This window comes from Mastigoproctus giganteus, chromosome 7, assembly GCF_048544385.1.
Source record: "Mastigoproctus giganteus isolate SK-2022 chromosome 7, ASM4854438v1, whole genome shotgun sequence".
NCBI lineage: Eukaryota > Metazoa > Arthropoda > Arachnida > Uropygi > Thelyphonidae > Mastigoproctus > Mastigoproctus giganteus.
Genome location: NC_143581.1, coordinates 25,476,014 through 25,494,264, shown reverse-complemented (window position 1 = coordinate 25,494,264; position 18,251 = coordinate 25,476,014). Strand labels below are relative to the sequence as shown.

Genomic DNA, 18,251 nt, shown 5'->3' with positions numbered 1-18,251 from the left:
AATGTAGGCATTTAACTTCCAAATACGGTACAGAGAGAGCATTGTGATTTCAAAAAAGATTTTATGAAGCACTTCATTTTAAGTGGTGAGCAATGCCAGGAGAGGGAAAAAGGTACTCCCACAAAAAAAAAAATAATAAGATGCTTTTTTTTAGTGATGCCAAAACAGACTACTTCCTGAGCATACAGCCATTGAAGTTATCTTCACAGTTTGATGCAAAATAATTATTTTTTAAAAATACAGTTCGGGACTATGTCCAGATATCAGTTTTGCATCCAGTTATATCTTCAACATTAATCTTTAAATTACAGTAAATTAAACAAATACGCCTTACACATCTTTTTACTAATTTACAATGAATTGCATTTGCATTCTAACCTAATATGATTACAATATGGCTGTAGTTCTTACTTGAAACAGAAGGGGAGCAAACTTACGATTCTCTCCCAGATCGTAAATAAAATATGGCTGTGTTATATTATACATTTTTAAATACTTCAACTGTACAGCAATGCCTTATATATAAATTCACATTTTTTTAGTTTACACATAACACTGTATAAAAAAATCATTGAATAACAGTTTAATTCTGATGTCGTTTCTTTGCTACTCTTGCAGTGGTTTCATTACGTGCTCTCTTTTTTGAATTTTGTAATAATTCAACTACTTGAGGTATCAAGTATTTTTCTGTGGGAGGAGAAGGTTCCTCTACTATGAAAAAAGCTAAATATTCTGCTTTCAGACAGCAAACATCTGCTGCTACTAAGGATGATAAATCTATTTTTAAAAGAGCAGTCTTGGAAAGTTCAAAAAACGCATGTGTAATACCTTCAAAGTTTGATGTTGAATTAATGGATATAACTTCTGCAGCCCCACTTTCTAGAATTCTACCATATGTAAGTGCTTTCTGTTTTTCAGCAAAAATAACAACTTTCCACTGATGGAAAGCACCTTTCTCCTCTGCATTTTTTTGAAGTTTAACCCTCCACCTGCAAGGACAAAGGGCAACTGGAACAAGCTTCTCAGGAAACGTATCTAACATTTTATGTGTGAGTTCACTCCCCCATTCATGTTCTTCCTCTGCTACAAATCTACCCTTTTCAGAAGATGCCTCTATATAAGTCTTATGAAGAACCCATTTTCCTGCAGCAACACTAGCTAAGAACTTTTCATTTTTTAAAGGCTGCCCTAAAATAAGATGTGTTGCTGAACCATCAAAAGTCTTTTTATCAGATACTTCTCCACCCAGTTGTTCAATTGAAGCCGTATACTCTTTTTTTTCTTCTTCAGATAATCCCGAAAGCATAAACTTTTTAGGCAATATATCTTCTGCACAGGTTTCAGCCGTACTACATGTACTTCTGAGAGTGTCTTCTGTAACACTGGCTATTCCATCATGTTGCTTAGTGGAAGAACCAGTTCCTAGTTCTTCCATGGGGGAACACCTTTTTACATCTGTTTCTGGTATTGTGTATGCCTCATCTATAGCTAATTCTGTTTGTTCAGTTATCCCAGCCGAATATTTACAATTTTCTTCTTGTTTTTTAATCATTTGTACTTTTTTATTTTCTTTATATTCAGTATTTACAGGATATCTATATGGCTCTTCTTTATCACTGAGGGTTTGTGTATCTTGTGTGTCTAATTGGTTTTGAGCAAGGTGTTCTGATAATCGCTCTCTTTCACTCCTACCAGTTGGATCATCCCACGAAATTGGCACAGTCTGAGATGCTTCTGTCGGAACACTTTCTAGATGATGCGAGGATTCCACTGTTGTAACTGTTGGTTCTGATGGAGGCGGATGTGCAGTGGGTGGTGGTGGCTGTGGTAAGGGTGTCTCCGCTACAGACAAACAATTTAACGGTATTTTTTTCTTAGTTTGACTCTTTTTCAGTGCCACATTCCCTTTTTCAGGGGTGCTTGAACTAGAATTTGAGCTGTTTAACCGACGGTTCTGTCTTTTTCCAACCCTGGCACACTTTGTAGTTGTAGATATGAAATCTTCTAATTGTCTGCTTACATCACTATTAATTTTATTAGAAAGAACATTACGCTTACCTACTTGTGAAGCATCTGATTTGCAACTATTACTGTTTTCAGCGGATTCTTCAATTTTCCCAAATGGAACTTTCACAGTCGAAGTCTTTACTGCCGATATTTGTCCAGAGAGTGACATCCGAGGGTTATGATGATGAGGAAACTGTGACTCAGCAATCCAACTTTTTGTATCTCTACAAGCATACACCCATTCAGGAGAGACAATTTTTTTCCCTTGTTCCCTTGCAATCCTAAATTCTTTGGTAATATCATTGACTCTTCCTTGAAATATAAAGTGAGTCACTTCATTACTGTAGTTCCATCGGCAATCTCCTCCAAGGGATTTGACTATTTCATTTAATTCACTTTGTATATTGTTCAACTTTTTAGCAACAAATAAAACAACTCCAGAAAGCAAAGTGGTGTCTTTCTGTTCAGAATCTAATTTCTGACGATCGCATTCAAAGGAATTTGAAGTAGTTTCACTCTGAACATTAACCTGCTTATGCATTTCATTTTCTTCCTCAACTTTTTCCTTTGTAGGATTTATAAAATGTTTTACTGCAACTGAAAGGTGTTCATCAAACATTTCTTCAATAGGAAAACTAGACTTTCTCTTTCGTCCACTATTCTGTTTACCATAACAATGTAGCGAAGAATCTAAAGAAACCATAACATCTCCAACATCATAAATAGGACGATATTCTTTACCTGGATTTAAAAAATGACTGTGCACATCACTGTCGCTATGTTCATTATTGTTTATAATTATTTCATCATTCAAAGGTTTCACAACTTCATCTTTACTTTGATAGTCATGAACTGGCAATATGTTTTCCAAATTTTCTTTGTGTACTATTGCATCTTCAGGTTTCAGTGTGTTGTCTCTATCCATTTTTTCTTCATTTTCACATTGTTTTGCATGATTATGTGCTTCTGTTTCTGTATCTTTTGATACTGCAAGTGCCACTTTCTTTGATTCATTCTCATGATTACTTTTTGGAGACACTTTTGTGTTTTTTGAAATTTGAACTGTTTTATGTACATCTGTAACATTTTGATTCTCTGGACAAAGTTCTACAAAATAGTCCTTTTCTTCCGCTCTTTCACCAGTCTCTGCAGTAGCAATTAGCCACAGCTTTGTCACAGCTGGTATTTTCCACTTTTTGGCTGCTTCATATTTGCTTCCTTCTGGATTAGAGACCACTAAATGGGTATTAGGTAGAAGGCCCCTGTTTTTATTTGCTTTATGAACAAAATATTCCTGACATTTAGCTCCAAGAACTTCAGCAATGTGCATTAAACAGTCTCGTTCTGTTCCTATATACTGACTAAAAGAGATAACACAATCTTTTAATGGGTAACAATCTTTTTTAATGGAAACTGGTTTAAAAAGTGGATTTGATTCAAATGATAATAGTTTTTCTTCTTCAATGCAGACTTGTAACCAACAGTTGGTAATAATTTTCTCTGCAGGAACTTCTCCTTCAAAACCCAAAACAGGTACAATTGCTATATCAATTGGTAACTGAGAGGGACCCATAAAAACAATTCCAGAATTTGTTTCAATCATATTTTTTAACAACTGTGTATCTTTTATGCCAAATCCCATAATGACAAATGAGAGTCCATAAAATAAAGTATTTGCAGACTGATCAAGGCATTCTTCGGGTTCTCTTAAACATCCATCGTCGTCAACATTATCTATTTGTTCATGTGAAATATGAGGAAGATTTTCTGCTTGATAATCATGTTTTTTTTGTTCAGCAATATTTGTTTCATTATCAATAAGGTACTGTTTCATTACCTCATCAAAATGTTCCTCTGTTGCCTGGCGAATAGCAGTCTTTTCTATCTTGCTGGTTTCCAAGTTTTTATCACATACTGAAAATGTCTCTTCCTCCTCCTCCTCATTTATTTCTTCTAGAGTCAGAGGATTCTGAACACAAATATATGGAGTCTCTTCGACAAATTTCTGTTCTTTATAACACATAACTAACCAACGATAAGACACAATGTGTGGTCTTACAGAACCAGTGCTAATCTTCTTTATTAATTCATCATCTTTCTCACCCATAATAACATGTGTCACACTTTCGCACATTTTACTAAATCTTGTGCCTCCTGTTAAAGTGATCAATTTTTGGAGTTTCTCAAGGTAACTCCCACTAAATCCACTAAGAAAAATTCTGCAGCCATCTAGATACTGATTCAAACAAGATGATTTGCTTATCTGAAGAGAATCTAAATCACTAAATAAAATATTTTTTCTTGTAATTCTTGACACAGGAGGAGAAACAACAGTTACATTACTCAATGTAGTTTCATCTAATCTGCTTGTTACAGTATTTTCAATAGCACTGCAGTCAGCTATTAGCTGTTGCCTTAAACCTGAATCATTTTCATCGGGTGTGGATGTACTGTATTTTCTATTCTCTGATTCATCTAACTGATACAATGACTCATCTTTACAAAAACCAGATTTCAAGCTATCAAACAACCATTCAACCTTAACACAATGTAACTTCCAAGTTTTAGCATATTTATATTTCTCACCTTTCGGTTCTCTAAGAATTAAATGAGTAGTAGCTCTTGCAAGCAAAATTCCCGAATATTTTCCTCCATTTTTCTCAATTAGCTCTTGTGCCTTTCTTCGTTCTTCTGTTGTCAGTTGAGATACTGTAATTGTAAAACCTTTGAACACTGGACAATGAAATTTGTCATAAATAGGATCATTTGCATGAAGCTGTTCATACTGTCCACTTTCCCAGCATGTGCTGACCCATTCAGGCAGCATTACAGGGATACTAAAATTTGTGGCAACATGATATTTCTTTGATCCAACCTCACCTGAAATTTAAAAATAGTTATTTTAAAACAAAATAAATTGTTCAGAAACATCTATATTAATAATAAAATAATAAATATTAAAAATTCAGTACAGCTAATTATTAAATTTGATTTGATTTGATTTGATTTGATTTGATAGTTGTTGGCGCATCGGCGTCTGTGGCCATATTGCACCTCCCAAGGTTTTTGTAGTACTTTGATCCAAGCCCGAGGCGGGAATTGAACCCGCGACCTTTGGGTTGCCGGGCAGGTACTTTACCCACTCGGCTAATTATTAAATAGCTGATAATCAAATGAAAAAGAATGAAAGAGAATTATAGAATTTCTGTTGTAAACATTAAGACCACTGCATGTACAGTCTGTCCTTGTATAGCATGATAGTTGTGTTCCTAGAAACCCTCTTGCAATATAAACAACAGGCCCTATGGGAAAAATAGGGTTAGGTGCCGACCACCCAAGATTGAACACACATTTGTAACCAAAACATTACCAAACACAATAAATAATCGTAATAAAATACGTAAGTATTTTATTACGACTATTACGTAATAAAATATTGCTAATGCTTTTGCTTCTATCGTAAGCAAACTTGTTTTTTGTTTGATTTTCGATCCAAACAGATGACAGCCGTTCCATCTCTTCCAATTCTTTGTTTCTTAATCTAATGGATTTTAATTACACTTTGAGTTGTTCCTGCTATCAAAGTTGTTTTTATTTTCTCTGCATTCTATGTAATTCTCGGCGTTGCCTCATTTAGGTCTGTAGCACGTGCAATATCACATTGTCTTTCATTTCGCTCAAAGCGTTTCACAATTTCATATTTTTTCTCTATCGACAGAGGCGGATTGGCCATAAGCCTTACTGGGGAAACCCCGGTGGGCCGGAGGCCGGTGTGATTTTGGCGATAAACCATAGTATGAGGCCACTATAAATTTTCCTGGGTGAGAATTTTTGACCCAGTCCGCCTCTGTTTATCGATATTACTTTTCTTTTTCTCTCTGAATCTGCAGTGTCTTCACCAGGACGCTTCCTTTTCATACCTTTTAAGTATTTTACTCATTTTTAGGGAATAAAGCACAATTACAAAACGAGGAGGCATGCTTGATACACATAAACAAAGCTGCGCGCGTGTAGCAAGTGAATAAACAACACCATAAAGGCAGAGATACACTATTAACACCTCACATTTTACTAAAGCACATTTCTAGGAGTTACTGCCATAAAACAATAAAAACAATTTCCAGTTGCGTTTCTGCTAGTGGAATCTGTTATAAACTGGTAGTAAACTCGATCTAATTGCATTTGCGATAATACCGATAGCTGGAATTGTGTTGGTTTTTACGTTATTATGGTGAAATGTGTTTCCCCTTCACTGATATAAAAAACAAATACATTTTCAGAATCTTCTTTTCATTCCTATCGTGTTGCGTTCGGTTGGGGCGATTCTGCGTTCGACTGCCATTTCTTGTAAACACAAAGGCGAATCGTGCATAAGTGAATTCGGTTCATGTTATATAAGATATCGTTCCCCTATTTATAAATCGTGTATGATCGAATTCGTGTAGTGTAAACACATGTTATACGAGGACTGACTGTATTAGGCAGTTTAAATCCTGCCTAAAACACAGAGGATAAAAATGTTCTATTTTTCATAACTATAGCATAAATTCGATAATTTGGCATCAAAGTGACGTAGCAGAGACATAGCATATAATCTGGAATACTGGATGTTTAATAAAAATACCTATTAATGAACTCTCCCAAAATTTTTGATGTTAGTATGCAATCACTGTGTTCACTTCAAAGTTAAGGTGAGGTAAAAATTTTTATTACTCATCACCTCAAAATTAAAAAAAAAAAAAACCAAAAAAAAAAAAAAACCCCATAAATAATGTGCTAACTGGTTATGACTGCAGATCTAATAATCAAATATCATTACACTGGGTAGTTTTTGATGTGTCTTTCTCCTTTACACAGCCTACTCCCCCCCCCCAGGCATCTTCTGACTATTGTTCATCCATCACTCACACCAAGGCTGAAATGGCTCTCACCAACAAAGAGTATCAAATGTCATTCCAGCCTTGGTGTGAGTGATTTATTGCAGTCAGCAGTAAGTTTTGAACATCAGAAGTACTGATGTGACCCGTTTGATCCCTCTCACAGTTTGCAATCATTTGCTAGAAGCAGGGCTGTGTTCTTGAGTTCTATTGACTGTTTGCCAAAGACATCTGTTGGATAAACTGGTTATGTCTTTTCTTGGTGCTTCTGGAAGGTCCTCTACCTGGTCTTCACACGTGTGTATCTTCTTCCCATTGTATCTAGCATCGACAAACTCTCATCCAACTTATTCAGCAATATCATGGAATAGCATTCTACTCTCTCTTAGTCTATCTGAAGTCCATCAGTTTTACATATGAAGCAATTCATTTTCTCTGCATTATTCTAGGAATACAATAAATTTTAATCCAAAACCTTTGAAAATATACAAATTTTTTATGTAAAAAAAAACAAACAGACTAGCAATTTCAACTCTATAATCTGTTCAAAATCAACACTATATCTCTTTTAATGAATTAAATTACCTGAAAATTTTATTCCTATAATAGTGGAAAATGGTGCAAAGAAGCAAGCTTATACAGTATCAGCCCAAATGTGCACGCACACACACACACACACACACGCACACACACACACACACACACACACACACACACACACACACACACACACACACACACACACACACACACACACACACGAACGATAACTTATTTTTCCATCCCCTCTAATAATATGTCTAATACCTCCTTAAATTTATTCAAACTACCCACTCCCGTGATACTAGAAGTTAATTAAAAGGTTAATGAGAGCACTTATGTGGTTATATTTTACAAACACCCATAAGACAAAATGACCAGAAGGCTCAAATTTGGACAACAGGCCAAGTGTGTTCTTGTAGTTTTAGTTTTCAAAATCAATTTTGGATCTATTAATAACTTGTTTACAACTACTGTGGGCTTTAATGTAAGCAGAAAATGAAGCTGAATATTTTGATACAAGCCAACTGTGATCTTATTCTTGTACTGAACAGCCATAGCACATTTTTCGAAAATTATGATTTAGATTAAGGATGATAGTTAACAGTGGGATGGAATAAAAGATTTCATTTCGGCTAAAATAATTTCACAAATGTGATCTGAACAAGCATTAGAATCAGGAGATTAAAAAAGAGTAGTACAACTAACAAGAAGAAATCACACAAGTCAATCTGATCTGATTTTGTAGTTGCAATGCTAAATGCTGATTTATTTATAATTTAGGTTTAACTGCATTTATAGTTTAAAAATGTATTTATTTCTAATGCAAACCCAGGGTCCTGAGCCTCCCTCCCTCTCTCTCTCTCTCTCAGGGTAATGAGGGGATTTTTTTTTTTGGCTGGTGCAGCATAAGCCTCAGGCTTGCTTGCACCATATGGCTAGTAATAAACAAAGTAAGGCTGAGAAGGGAGATGAAACAGAGGCCCCATTATTGAAAAGACCTTTACAAGTTGATTAATAATGATTATGAAAGAAGACGAATGAATAAAGAAAAAACTCCTGTAAAGCTGGTCCTCTAGAGTGCAACTTTCTGTACACTCCTCATGTTCTGCAATGTTTTCTACCCCAAAAAGGTAGCTCCAATTTACAAAGTGATTTTTTCATCATTTAAACGGACAGTTCCAGATTGTGAAAAAACAGACAGCACAAGAAACTTCAAGTGATAATGAATGGGTTAAATTTTGGAAATCATAACTAACAAAAGAGACAATTTCAAATTTAACCCCAGGGGCTCACATCTGGTGAGTATCGGCTTGGCACACCTAGGGTCCTGAGCTGGATATCATCATCATTCTCTTTGTTGGTGATTCCCTTCTACTCTCTCTCTCGGGGTAATTCTGAAATTTTTTTTTTTTTTTTTTTTTTTTTTTGGCTAGTGCAGCATAAGCCACAAGCTTCCTTGCATCATACAAATAATAATAATAATATTAACAAAGTGTTGAAATTTAAAAAATTTCTGATAAAAATAGTAAAAAAACCCCACCTCCCCTAATCTAATAGACATCATGTGACTGCTATGGCTGAATTTGTAGTGTGACTGAAGGAGTGCTAATACTAAGCTACAATATCTAAAGAATAATTAACAATTTGACGAAATAAGCCATTCACATATATTACATCATTCATGTATTTATCACGTAATTGAGATTACATACCAGCAACAAGGTGAGTAACACTGGTGGTCAAGTCTTTAATGTACAATCCTCCCATCAACTGCACTTTATTTGCAATATCTTCTCTGATTTGTCTCTCTATATTTGTACAAGTAATAACAAGTTTCCTCATGGCTAAGCTGTATACTGGATGAGGCCTTTTTGACAAGGTTTCACCAAGATTAAGACAGGTAAGAATACATAGTGGACCCATGACTCTACAATTTATAGATATCAAGTGCTCATATGCTGAGCCTTCAAACGGATCGCAAATAAAAAGTTTTGGTAATTTCTCTTGAATTTCAATACATTCTTCTCCTGATATCCATAATGGTTCTAAACTGTGGGTTTCCATGTCTTTAAAAGCTAATTTCATGTTTTCTGATACATCATTTCTAGTCTTTCCACAAGGAACTACAAACCGAACCTCATAAGAGGAGGAAGAGGAAGAAGAGGAAGAATATGAAGTTTCTGTCTTAGACACCATGCTGCTAGGTACTGCACCCTGAAAATAAAACCACATAAAATGAAATAAAGACAAAACTATATATATATATATATATATATATATACAGGCATACCTCGGTTAACGTTACCTCTGATAACGAAGCCTCGATATAACGAAGTCCGCAATTTCAAGCCCCATTTAACATAAAAAAATATTCCATTTTTGTTTAATCACCTGAAATCTAAACAAACTGAAGAAATTACGGAAACCTTTGGGGCTTCTCGTGGTTGGTTCGAGAAATTTAAAAAATGGGCCAGGATTCATAGTGTAAAATTAACAGGAGAAACTGCAAGTGCAGATGTTGAAGCTGCAAATAAGTTTCCAGAAAAACTAAAGGAAACAATTAAACGTGAAAATTTTCCACCAAATTTGGTGTTATGTTGACGAAAGCGGTTTGTTCTGGAAACGGCTACCAACAAAAAGCTTCATTTCTATTGAAGAAAAATCAGCTGCTGGGTTCAAAGCAGCCAAAGACCGTTTAACGTTACTCTTTGGATCAAATGGCTCTGGCGATTATAAATTAAAATCGTTATTAGTTTACCATTCAGAAAATCCGAGGGCGTTAAAAGGTAACATAAAAATGAATTTACCTGTAATATGGAAAGCAAATAGAAAAGTGTGGGTTACCACGGAGTTATTTACTGATTGGTTTGTTAACCACTTTTATCCTGGAGTAAAACAGTACATATTGTCAAAAAAAACAACTTTGAAGAAAAAGCTCTTTTGTTGTTAGACAATGCTCCGGGACATCCTACTGATCTTAACACGTTGGACACATGCATTCCTGTCAAAGTTGTGTTTCTTCCAGCAACCACAACTTCCCTGATTCAACCATTGGATCAGGGAGTAATAGCATCATTTAAAGCTTATTATCTGCGTCGAACTTTAAGCAATTTAACTGAACTAGAGGATAAAGAGGAAATGACAGTTAAAACTTTTTGGAAAAACTACACCATTAAAAACGCAAGAAAGCATTGATAGTTCTTGGAAAGAAGTCACTAAGAAATGCTTAAATGGAGTTTGGCGCAAAATATGGCCAGAAGTTGTACTAGAAGAAGAAAATAACATCGAAGAAATTAGAAATGAAGTTATCCAGATGGCTCAATCAATAGGTTTCAAAAATGTCGATAAAGAGGATGTTAGAAATTTACTGAATGCAGAAGATGATGGTTTTTCAGTGGAAGATTTAGAAAACCTTGTTAGCAACGAAGACAAAGATAATGAATGCGAAGTTAAAGAAGTTCCTGCCGAAACAGTGTTAACAACCAAAGATTTAAAAAGGTGCTTAAATGATATTGAAAACGTTTTAAATTTTTTTAGTGAAAATGATCCTGACTTAGGAAGACGTGTTATAGTTAAGCGATCAGTGTTAAATGCAATAACTCCGTATAGGCAATTGTTAAATGAAAGAGAAAAAAAGCATAAACAATCGACTTTAACCTCATATTTTAAAATGTGATTTCACTTTGTATGTAAGTTGACTGTTTATTTAATAAAACTTTTCTTTGTTCGAAAAAAAGCTTTTCATTTTCTTTACGTAGGAACGTATCCCTATTCTGGCCATAGTATTTTTACCTCTGAAAACGAAGTTTCGCTTAACGAAGTAATTTCGTGGAACGCATCCTATTCGTTAATCGAGGTATGCCTGTATATATATAGGTATTACAAGTATTGCTTGAGTTTGCATGTATATGAATTGTATTTTTAGCAACATATCTCAAAATATTCAAATGCATTTTAAGTTAATGGAAATATGCAATAAATCTGCAATTAGAACTTTTTCTAGATATTTTCAAAATTGTGCCAACTAGAGTAATAGAGGCATGTGATGCAAGAAAGCAAGCATAGCTTATGTAACATCAGCCAAAAAAAAAATTCACACAACCATTCCCTGCAAACGTTTGTCCAGTAGTTCCTTAAATTTATTTAACCTATCAACTTCCACAACGACAGATGGAAGTTTGTTCCAGCAATTAACCACCCGTTGGCTAAAGGCAAATTTCCACACATCTATTCTACAACTGTCTTTCCTCAATTTGAATTTATGGCCCCCCTTAGGTTCATAATCTGAGCAAGAAAAAGAATCCCATCAGAATTCAGTGTGCAAAACCCATTCAAGGCCTTATACACCTCAATCAGATCACCTCACAGGTGCCTAGTCTCCAGCCGCCGCAATTTGCAGAACTTAAGCCTCTCTTGGTAAGAGGACCCCTTCGTTCCCCTCACCAATCTTGTTGCCCTTCTCTGTACACACTCAAGCAAATCTACATCCTTCCTAAAATTAGGCCTCCAGACCTGTACACAGTACTCAAGGCACGGTCTGACCATTGCCTTATACAAAGGGATAATCACCTCCTTTTCTCTGTTAGCAAAATTCCTGTATATCATTGACAAAACCCCATGACCTGCTCACGCAGCCTGTCTGCATTGCTCAGAAAACTTCATATCTGACTGCACAATTACTCCCAGGTCTTTTTCATTTTCTACCACCCTAAGTGTAGTACTACACAGTTGGTATGTTCCTCTGGGGTTACTTCTACCCATATGCAGTACTTTGAATTTGTCAATGTTAAACTTCAGTTCCAACTTTTCAGCCCATCTACCTAAATTTTCTGGATCCTATTGCAGTAGCACACTGCCATTACTGTCATTAACAACCCTGCCAACCTTTGTATCACCTGCAAACTTCGGCACTAAGCCTGATATACCTTCATCAATATCATTGATAAATATACAAAACAATAGTAGGCCCAACACCGAACCCACTAATAACACTGGTCCACGAAGAGCAGCGCCCATTGATTACCACTCTGTCTTCTCCCACTCAACCACCCATTTTTTTTCATTTTAGCAACTTACCCTTAATACCATTCTGCTCCAATTTGTACAGTAGTCTTCCATGCACAACAGTATCAAAAGCTTTCCTGAAATCCAAGTATATGATATCAAAATTATTTTTTGCATCCAGTTCCTTTGTAACTACATCATAGTATTCAATCAAATTTGTCAGACGACTTTCCCTTAACAAACCCATGCCGTGTCTAAATTATTGCTGCAGCCTTGTCTAGATGATCCTGCAATGCATCTTTAACCAGTGGTTCCATTAATTTATCCAGAACAGAAGTTATATTAACTGGCCCGTAATTACTCATGTCACTCTTCGATCCCCCTTGGAATTGGGGATAGATTTGCACATCTCCAGTCCATGGGGACTTCCCCTGAGTCCACGGATGCTCTCATAATTATGGCTAAGGGTTTGCTTAGTTCCTTTGCCACCTCCTTTAATATAACTGGAGAGATCCCATCCACCCCTGGTGCCTTTCTTATGTTTAACTTCAACAATTTCTTCAACAAATTCGGAGTCTGGGTGCGAGGTTAGCCTGTGCGGACGAAGCTGCTTGAAGCTCTTGGAACAGAGAAGTTTTTCCTGATTTATTTTCTGATTTATTAGATTAAATTGTCATATTAACTTATTTTCTAGAGTAGCTTTATATTCCTAGTTACGATACTTAGTTTAAAGTTTGACTTAGACAGAGATTTTGTAGGTATTACTTAGTATCGGTATCAAATCCACGTGTTACAAATTGAACGAGAGGTCTTTTTTTTTTAACCAAATTTAGTCGATTTATTAACCAATTGTTATATCAAATTGTCTTCTATAAGTAGATTATAGACCTAGTCAGGATCCTTAGTTTATTCTAAATTGAGATAGCGAGATTTGGAAGCTAATCAATACTTACGAGTCCGTAGAAGTACCGTTCGAGAATTCCCGCCATTTTTACACGATAGCATAAGCTTAGTGTAGTATAGTGCATAATATAATATTGTCAATTAATCAGTAAATCTATTAATCTTGATAAACTTTATTGTCAATTAAATTGTATTTTTAACTCTATATATACATATAACGACTTAATCGTAACAAAAAATTAATACATAACTATAGTGGTACACGTGATACGGAAGTTGTATAAAGGGAACTCGCAGAAAACACTAGATACCGAAAAAAAAAATATATATATATATATATATATAACATAACTGTTTTGGGATATAACTTAAGGATTTAATTTTTGTTTTGAAATTTTATTGAATTAAATCGGAATCATGACTCTGACCAGAGCAGCAAAGCAAAAGGCTCAAGCTAATGGGAGTGCTGTGCTTCAGGGGAGAACTGAGGGGGGCAGTTGCCCTCTGAATCACAGTCTTTTAAAATGCACTGTTTGCTTGATGTTTGCAGAGCAGTCGGGTACGGGACATGATACTGCCAAGGGGGATGTCTTTGTGTGTGCACGATGTAAGGAGTGCAAGGAAATCAGACGACAACTCAGCGTTGTTATGGGCCTTTATGAGAGCTTGAAGGACAGGGTGGATGCCCTCGAAGAAAATAAATTGAGGGGCCCATCAAGCTCTCAGCTGCCCACATCAACGCCACAGCTTGCACTTGGTCATCAGGCAACACAGAGGCAGCCCCCCTGGGCAGAATGCGCTGGTCCCACAGGAACTAGTAGTTGTTGGTGACTCTATTGTCAGGGAAATGGGGAACATGCTTTGTAAAAAGGATAGGTGGAATAGGACCAGGGTATGTCTGCCAGGGGCAAGGGTTGATGACGTTGTAGAGCGGATATCATCTTTTAAGGGCACAAAAGGTGATATAGTTGTACACGTTGGCACTAATGATATTAAGAGTAGGAGACCGGCAGAATTATTTATCAAGTACAGGTCACTGTTGAAAAAAAGCCGTGAATTAGGGTTGAATTTGAAAGTGTCTGCAATTCTGCCCAGACACGATAGGAGGGAGTATATGATGAGAGCCTTGTCGATCAATTCGGCCCTGGAGGGATTGTACAAGGCTCAAGGGGTAGAATTTTTTTCAGCCTGGACTGTACTTGTTAACAGGAGAGATTGCTTCTACAGGGATGGGATACACTTAAATAGAAAGGGTGCAAGAATTTTTGCTGATGCTGTCGAGGCAGTGTTAGGTGGGTCGGAAAACTGCTAGTTGGGGGGATACAAGGACTAATAGATTAACAGTAGCCACTGGCAGAGGTGGAAGTGATTCTTGCACTGCTTCTATTAAAATGAGCAGAAGCCTGAAAAACAAGATGCAGGATATTTCAGAGACTGCTGGGAGTCATTGCGGTACAAGTAAACACATGGGTTGTGTTAGGGTAGCTAAGAATAGAAACAGGTGCATGTATACCTGCGTGTACACCAATGCTAGGAGTTTGATAAATAAACTTGATGAATTTGAGGTATTGCTCAAAACATCAAAGGCAGATATTGTTGGGATATCAGAGACGTGGTGTCACACAGATATAAGTAATGCGGAACTGGAATTTGGGGAATACAATGTGTATAGAAAGGATAGACAGGACAGGAGGGGAGGAGGAGTTATGCTATTAATTAAGAAACACAAAGTCCAAGGAAGTGAAGCCAGTCGACATCGATGGACAGGGCAGTGTCGTGTCAGTTTGGTGTGACATAAGCATAGGGAAATCAAAATTGAGAGTAGGAGTGTGCTATAGGCCTAATGACTCTGATGAGTATAATATGATATTGTACAGGGAAATAGAGTGGGCCAGTAAATCAGAGAGTCTTATAATGGGGGATTTTAATTTCCCAGATATTGACTGGAATTTGTGGATTGGTCACTCGCACACTAGCAAGGCTTTTGTGGATTTATTGGATGATTGTTTTCTACATCAGCATGTTCGTGAGGCAACAAGAGGGAGCAATACTCTTGATCTGATTATCAGTAGTGATTCTTCATGCATTAAGAATCTGCAGATAAATGAACCACTAGGTGGCAGTGATCACAGTATGTTGAAGTGGGATTTACTCAAGGAAGTAACTACCATCAGAGGTAAAGGGAAGGGTTTTTGTTTTCGTAAAGGCGACTATGATGGTCTGAGACAGTATTTAAATTCTATACAGTGGGACCAACTGATGATGTTACCAACAGCAAACTCAAAATGGGAAGCATTCAAGGAACTAATCTTGGAGGCTACCAGGCTTTACATACCAACTAAGAAATACTGTTCAAGGTTTAGGCCTAAATGGTTGTCAGATGAACTAATGAGACATGTGGCAGAGAAGAAAAATGCAGGGGATACATACAAATTAATGGGTGACATGGAAGAGTATGATAGATATAAGTTGGTCTGTAACCAAGTCGCAAAGGAGATTAGGCAGGCAAAGGCAGACTACGAAAAATCCTTGGCAAAGGATGCAAAGAAAAACAGAAAAGAGTTCTTTACATATTTAAACTCAAGAAGGAAAGGGATGGATCAGATTGGTCCACTGGATATTGATGGTTCAACAGTTGAGGATCCTGCTCAGGTGGCTAACAATCTAAACGAGTAGTTTGCATCTACATTCACGCATGAGGAGTTATTCAGGAAGGAGAATGATGTAGGTAAAGTAAACATTGGCAGTGAGCTGGATGATTTTGTAATAACTGAGAGGAAAGTGGAGGAGAGATTGTTGAGGATAAACATAAAAAAGGCACCTGGGGTGGATGGGATCTATCCAGTTATATTAAAGGAGGCAGCAAAGGAAGTAAGCAAACCCCTAGCCATAATTATGAGAGCTTCTTTGGACTCAGGGGAGGTACCCATAGACTGGAGATGTGCAAATGTAACCCCAATTCACAAAGGAGGATCAAAGACTGACACAAGTAATTATAGACCTGTTAGTTTAACTTCTGTTCCAGGTAAATTAATGGAGGCACTGGTTAAAGAAGCACTGCAGGATCATCTAGACAAGAATTCAGTTATAGCTCAGACGCAGCATGGTTTTGTTAAGGGCAGGTCTTGCTTGACCAATTTGATTGGATACTATGATGTAGTCACAAAAGAACTGGATGCAGGGAATAACTTTGATATTATATATTTGGATCTTAGAAAGGCTTTTGATACTGTTGCACATGGAAGACTGCTGCACAAATTGGAGCAGTGTGTCATTGGAGGCAAATTGCTGCTATGGATAAGGGGATGGTTGAGTGGCAGAAGACAGAGAGTGGTAATCAATGGACACTGCTCAACGTGGACTAATGTTATTAGTGGAGTTCCTCAGGGTTCAGTGTTGGGTCCGTTGTTGTTTTCGGTGTTTATGAATGATATTGATGATGGTATATCGGGCTTAATGTCCAAGTTTGCAGATGATACAAAGGTTGGCAGGGTTGTTAAGGACACTACTGACGCTATGCTGCTGCAACAGGATCTGGAAAGGTTGAACAGATGGGCTGAGACGTGGCAAATGAAGTTTAACCACAAATGTAAATGACAAATGTAATGACAAATGTAAAGTACTACATATGGGAAACAGTAACCCCAGAGCAACGTATCAACTCTGCGGTACTACACTGACAGTGGTGGAGAATGAAAAGGACCTGGGGGTAATTGTGCAGGCAGATATGAAGTTCTCTGAGCAGTGCAGACGAGCTGCAAGAGTAGCTCATGGTGTCTTGTCAATGATATACAGGAATTTTTCTAGCAGGGATAAGGAGGTGATTATTCCCTTGTATAAGGCAATGGTTAGGCCACATCTTGAGTACTGTATACAGGTCTGGAGGCCTCATTTCAAGAAGGATGTAGAGCTGCTGGAATGGGTACAGAGAAGGGCAACAAGATTAGTGAATGGAACAAAGGGTTGCTCTTACGAAGAAAGGCTTAAGTTTTGCAAATTACAGTCTGGAGACTAGGCACTGGCGAGGTGATCTGATAGAGGTGTATAAGGCTTTGAATGATTAGAGCATGCTCAATGCCAATGGGATTCTTCATCTTTCTCAGAATAATCACCTCAGAGGGCATAAATTCAAATTGGATAGATGTGCGGAAATTTGCATTTGGCCAGCGGGTGGTTGGTTGGTGGAACCGACTTCCATCACTTGTTGAAGTTGATAGCCTAAACAAATTTAAAGCTCAACTGGACAGGTATTTCGAACGAACGGAGGGGTGAAATGGGAGTGGTGTGTGTTTTTTTTTTTTTTTTTTTGGCTGATGCTGAATAAGCTTGCTTTCTTGCATCATATGCCTCTACTAATGCTAATTTCTGCTCCACTTTGCTTTCAGTTATTACAAAATCATTAAGCACCCTATTACAGTTTGATAAACGTCTGGCATTTTCCTCCCTTAATAACTGCTCATGTGTGAATGTAGATGCAAAATACTCATTGTTTGTTAGCTATCTGAGCAGGATCAACAACAGTCGAACCATTGATATCAAGTTGACCAATCTGATTCATCCTCTTCCTTTTAGAGTTTATATAAGTAAAGATGTCCTTGCTGTTTTTCTTAGCATCCTTTGCCAAAGATTTCTCGTAATCTGCCTTCATATCTGCCATAGGCTTCTGTGTCGCCTGATAATTTATATGCATCCCATGCATTTTTCTTCTCTGACACGAGTCTCATTAGACAACCATCGAACAATATTTTTTAATCGGTATGAAAAGCCTAGTAGCTTCCACGATTAATTCCTTGAATGCTTCCCACTTAGAATTTGCTGTTGATAACATCATTAGTTGGTCCCACTGTACTCACCCTTATGGAAGCAAAAGTCCTTCCCTTTATCCCTGATGGTAATTATATCTTTAAGTACTATACC

At 37.0% G+C, this 18,251-nt stretch overlaps 1 protein-coding gene across 1 annotated transcript in view; it reads right to left on the bottom strand.

Moving 5' to 3' along the window:
* Positions 1-583: 583 nt before the first annotated feature.
* mus101 (mutagen-sensitive 101) overlaps positions 584-18,251 on the bottom strand; it is a 29,390-nt gene continuing 11,722 nt past the window's right edge. Inside the window, exons 2-4 of the mRNA XM_090378241.1 lie at positions 9,140-9,641; positions 1,589-4,887; positions 584-1,507 (exon numbers count right to left, since the gene is read on the bottom strand). Coding sequence (XP_090234367.1) covers positions 584-1,507; positions 1,589-4,887; positions 9,140-9,623 — 4,707 coding nt within the window. The 5' untranslated portion in view covers positions 9,624-9,641. The remainder of the gene's footprint in view (positions 1,508-1,588; positions 4,888-9,139; positions 9,642-18,251) is intronic.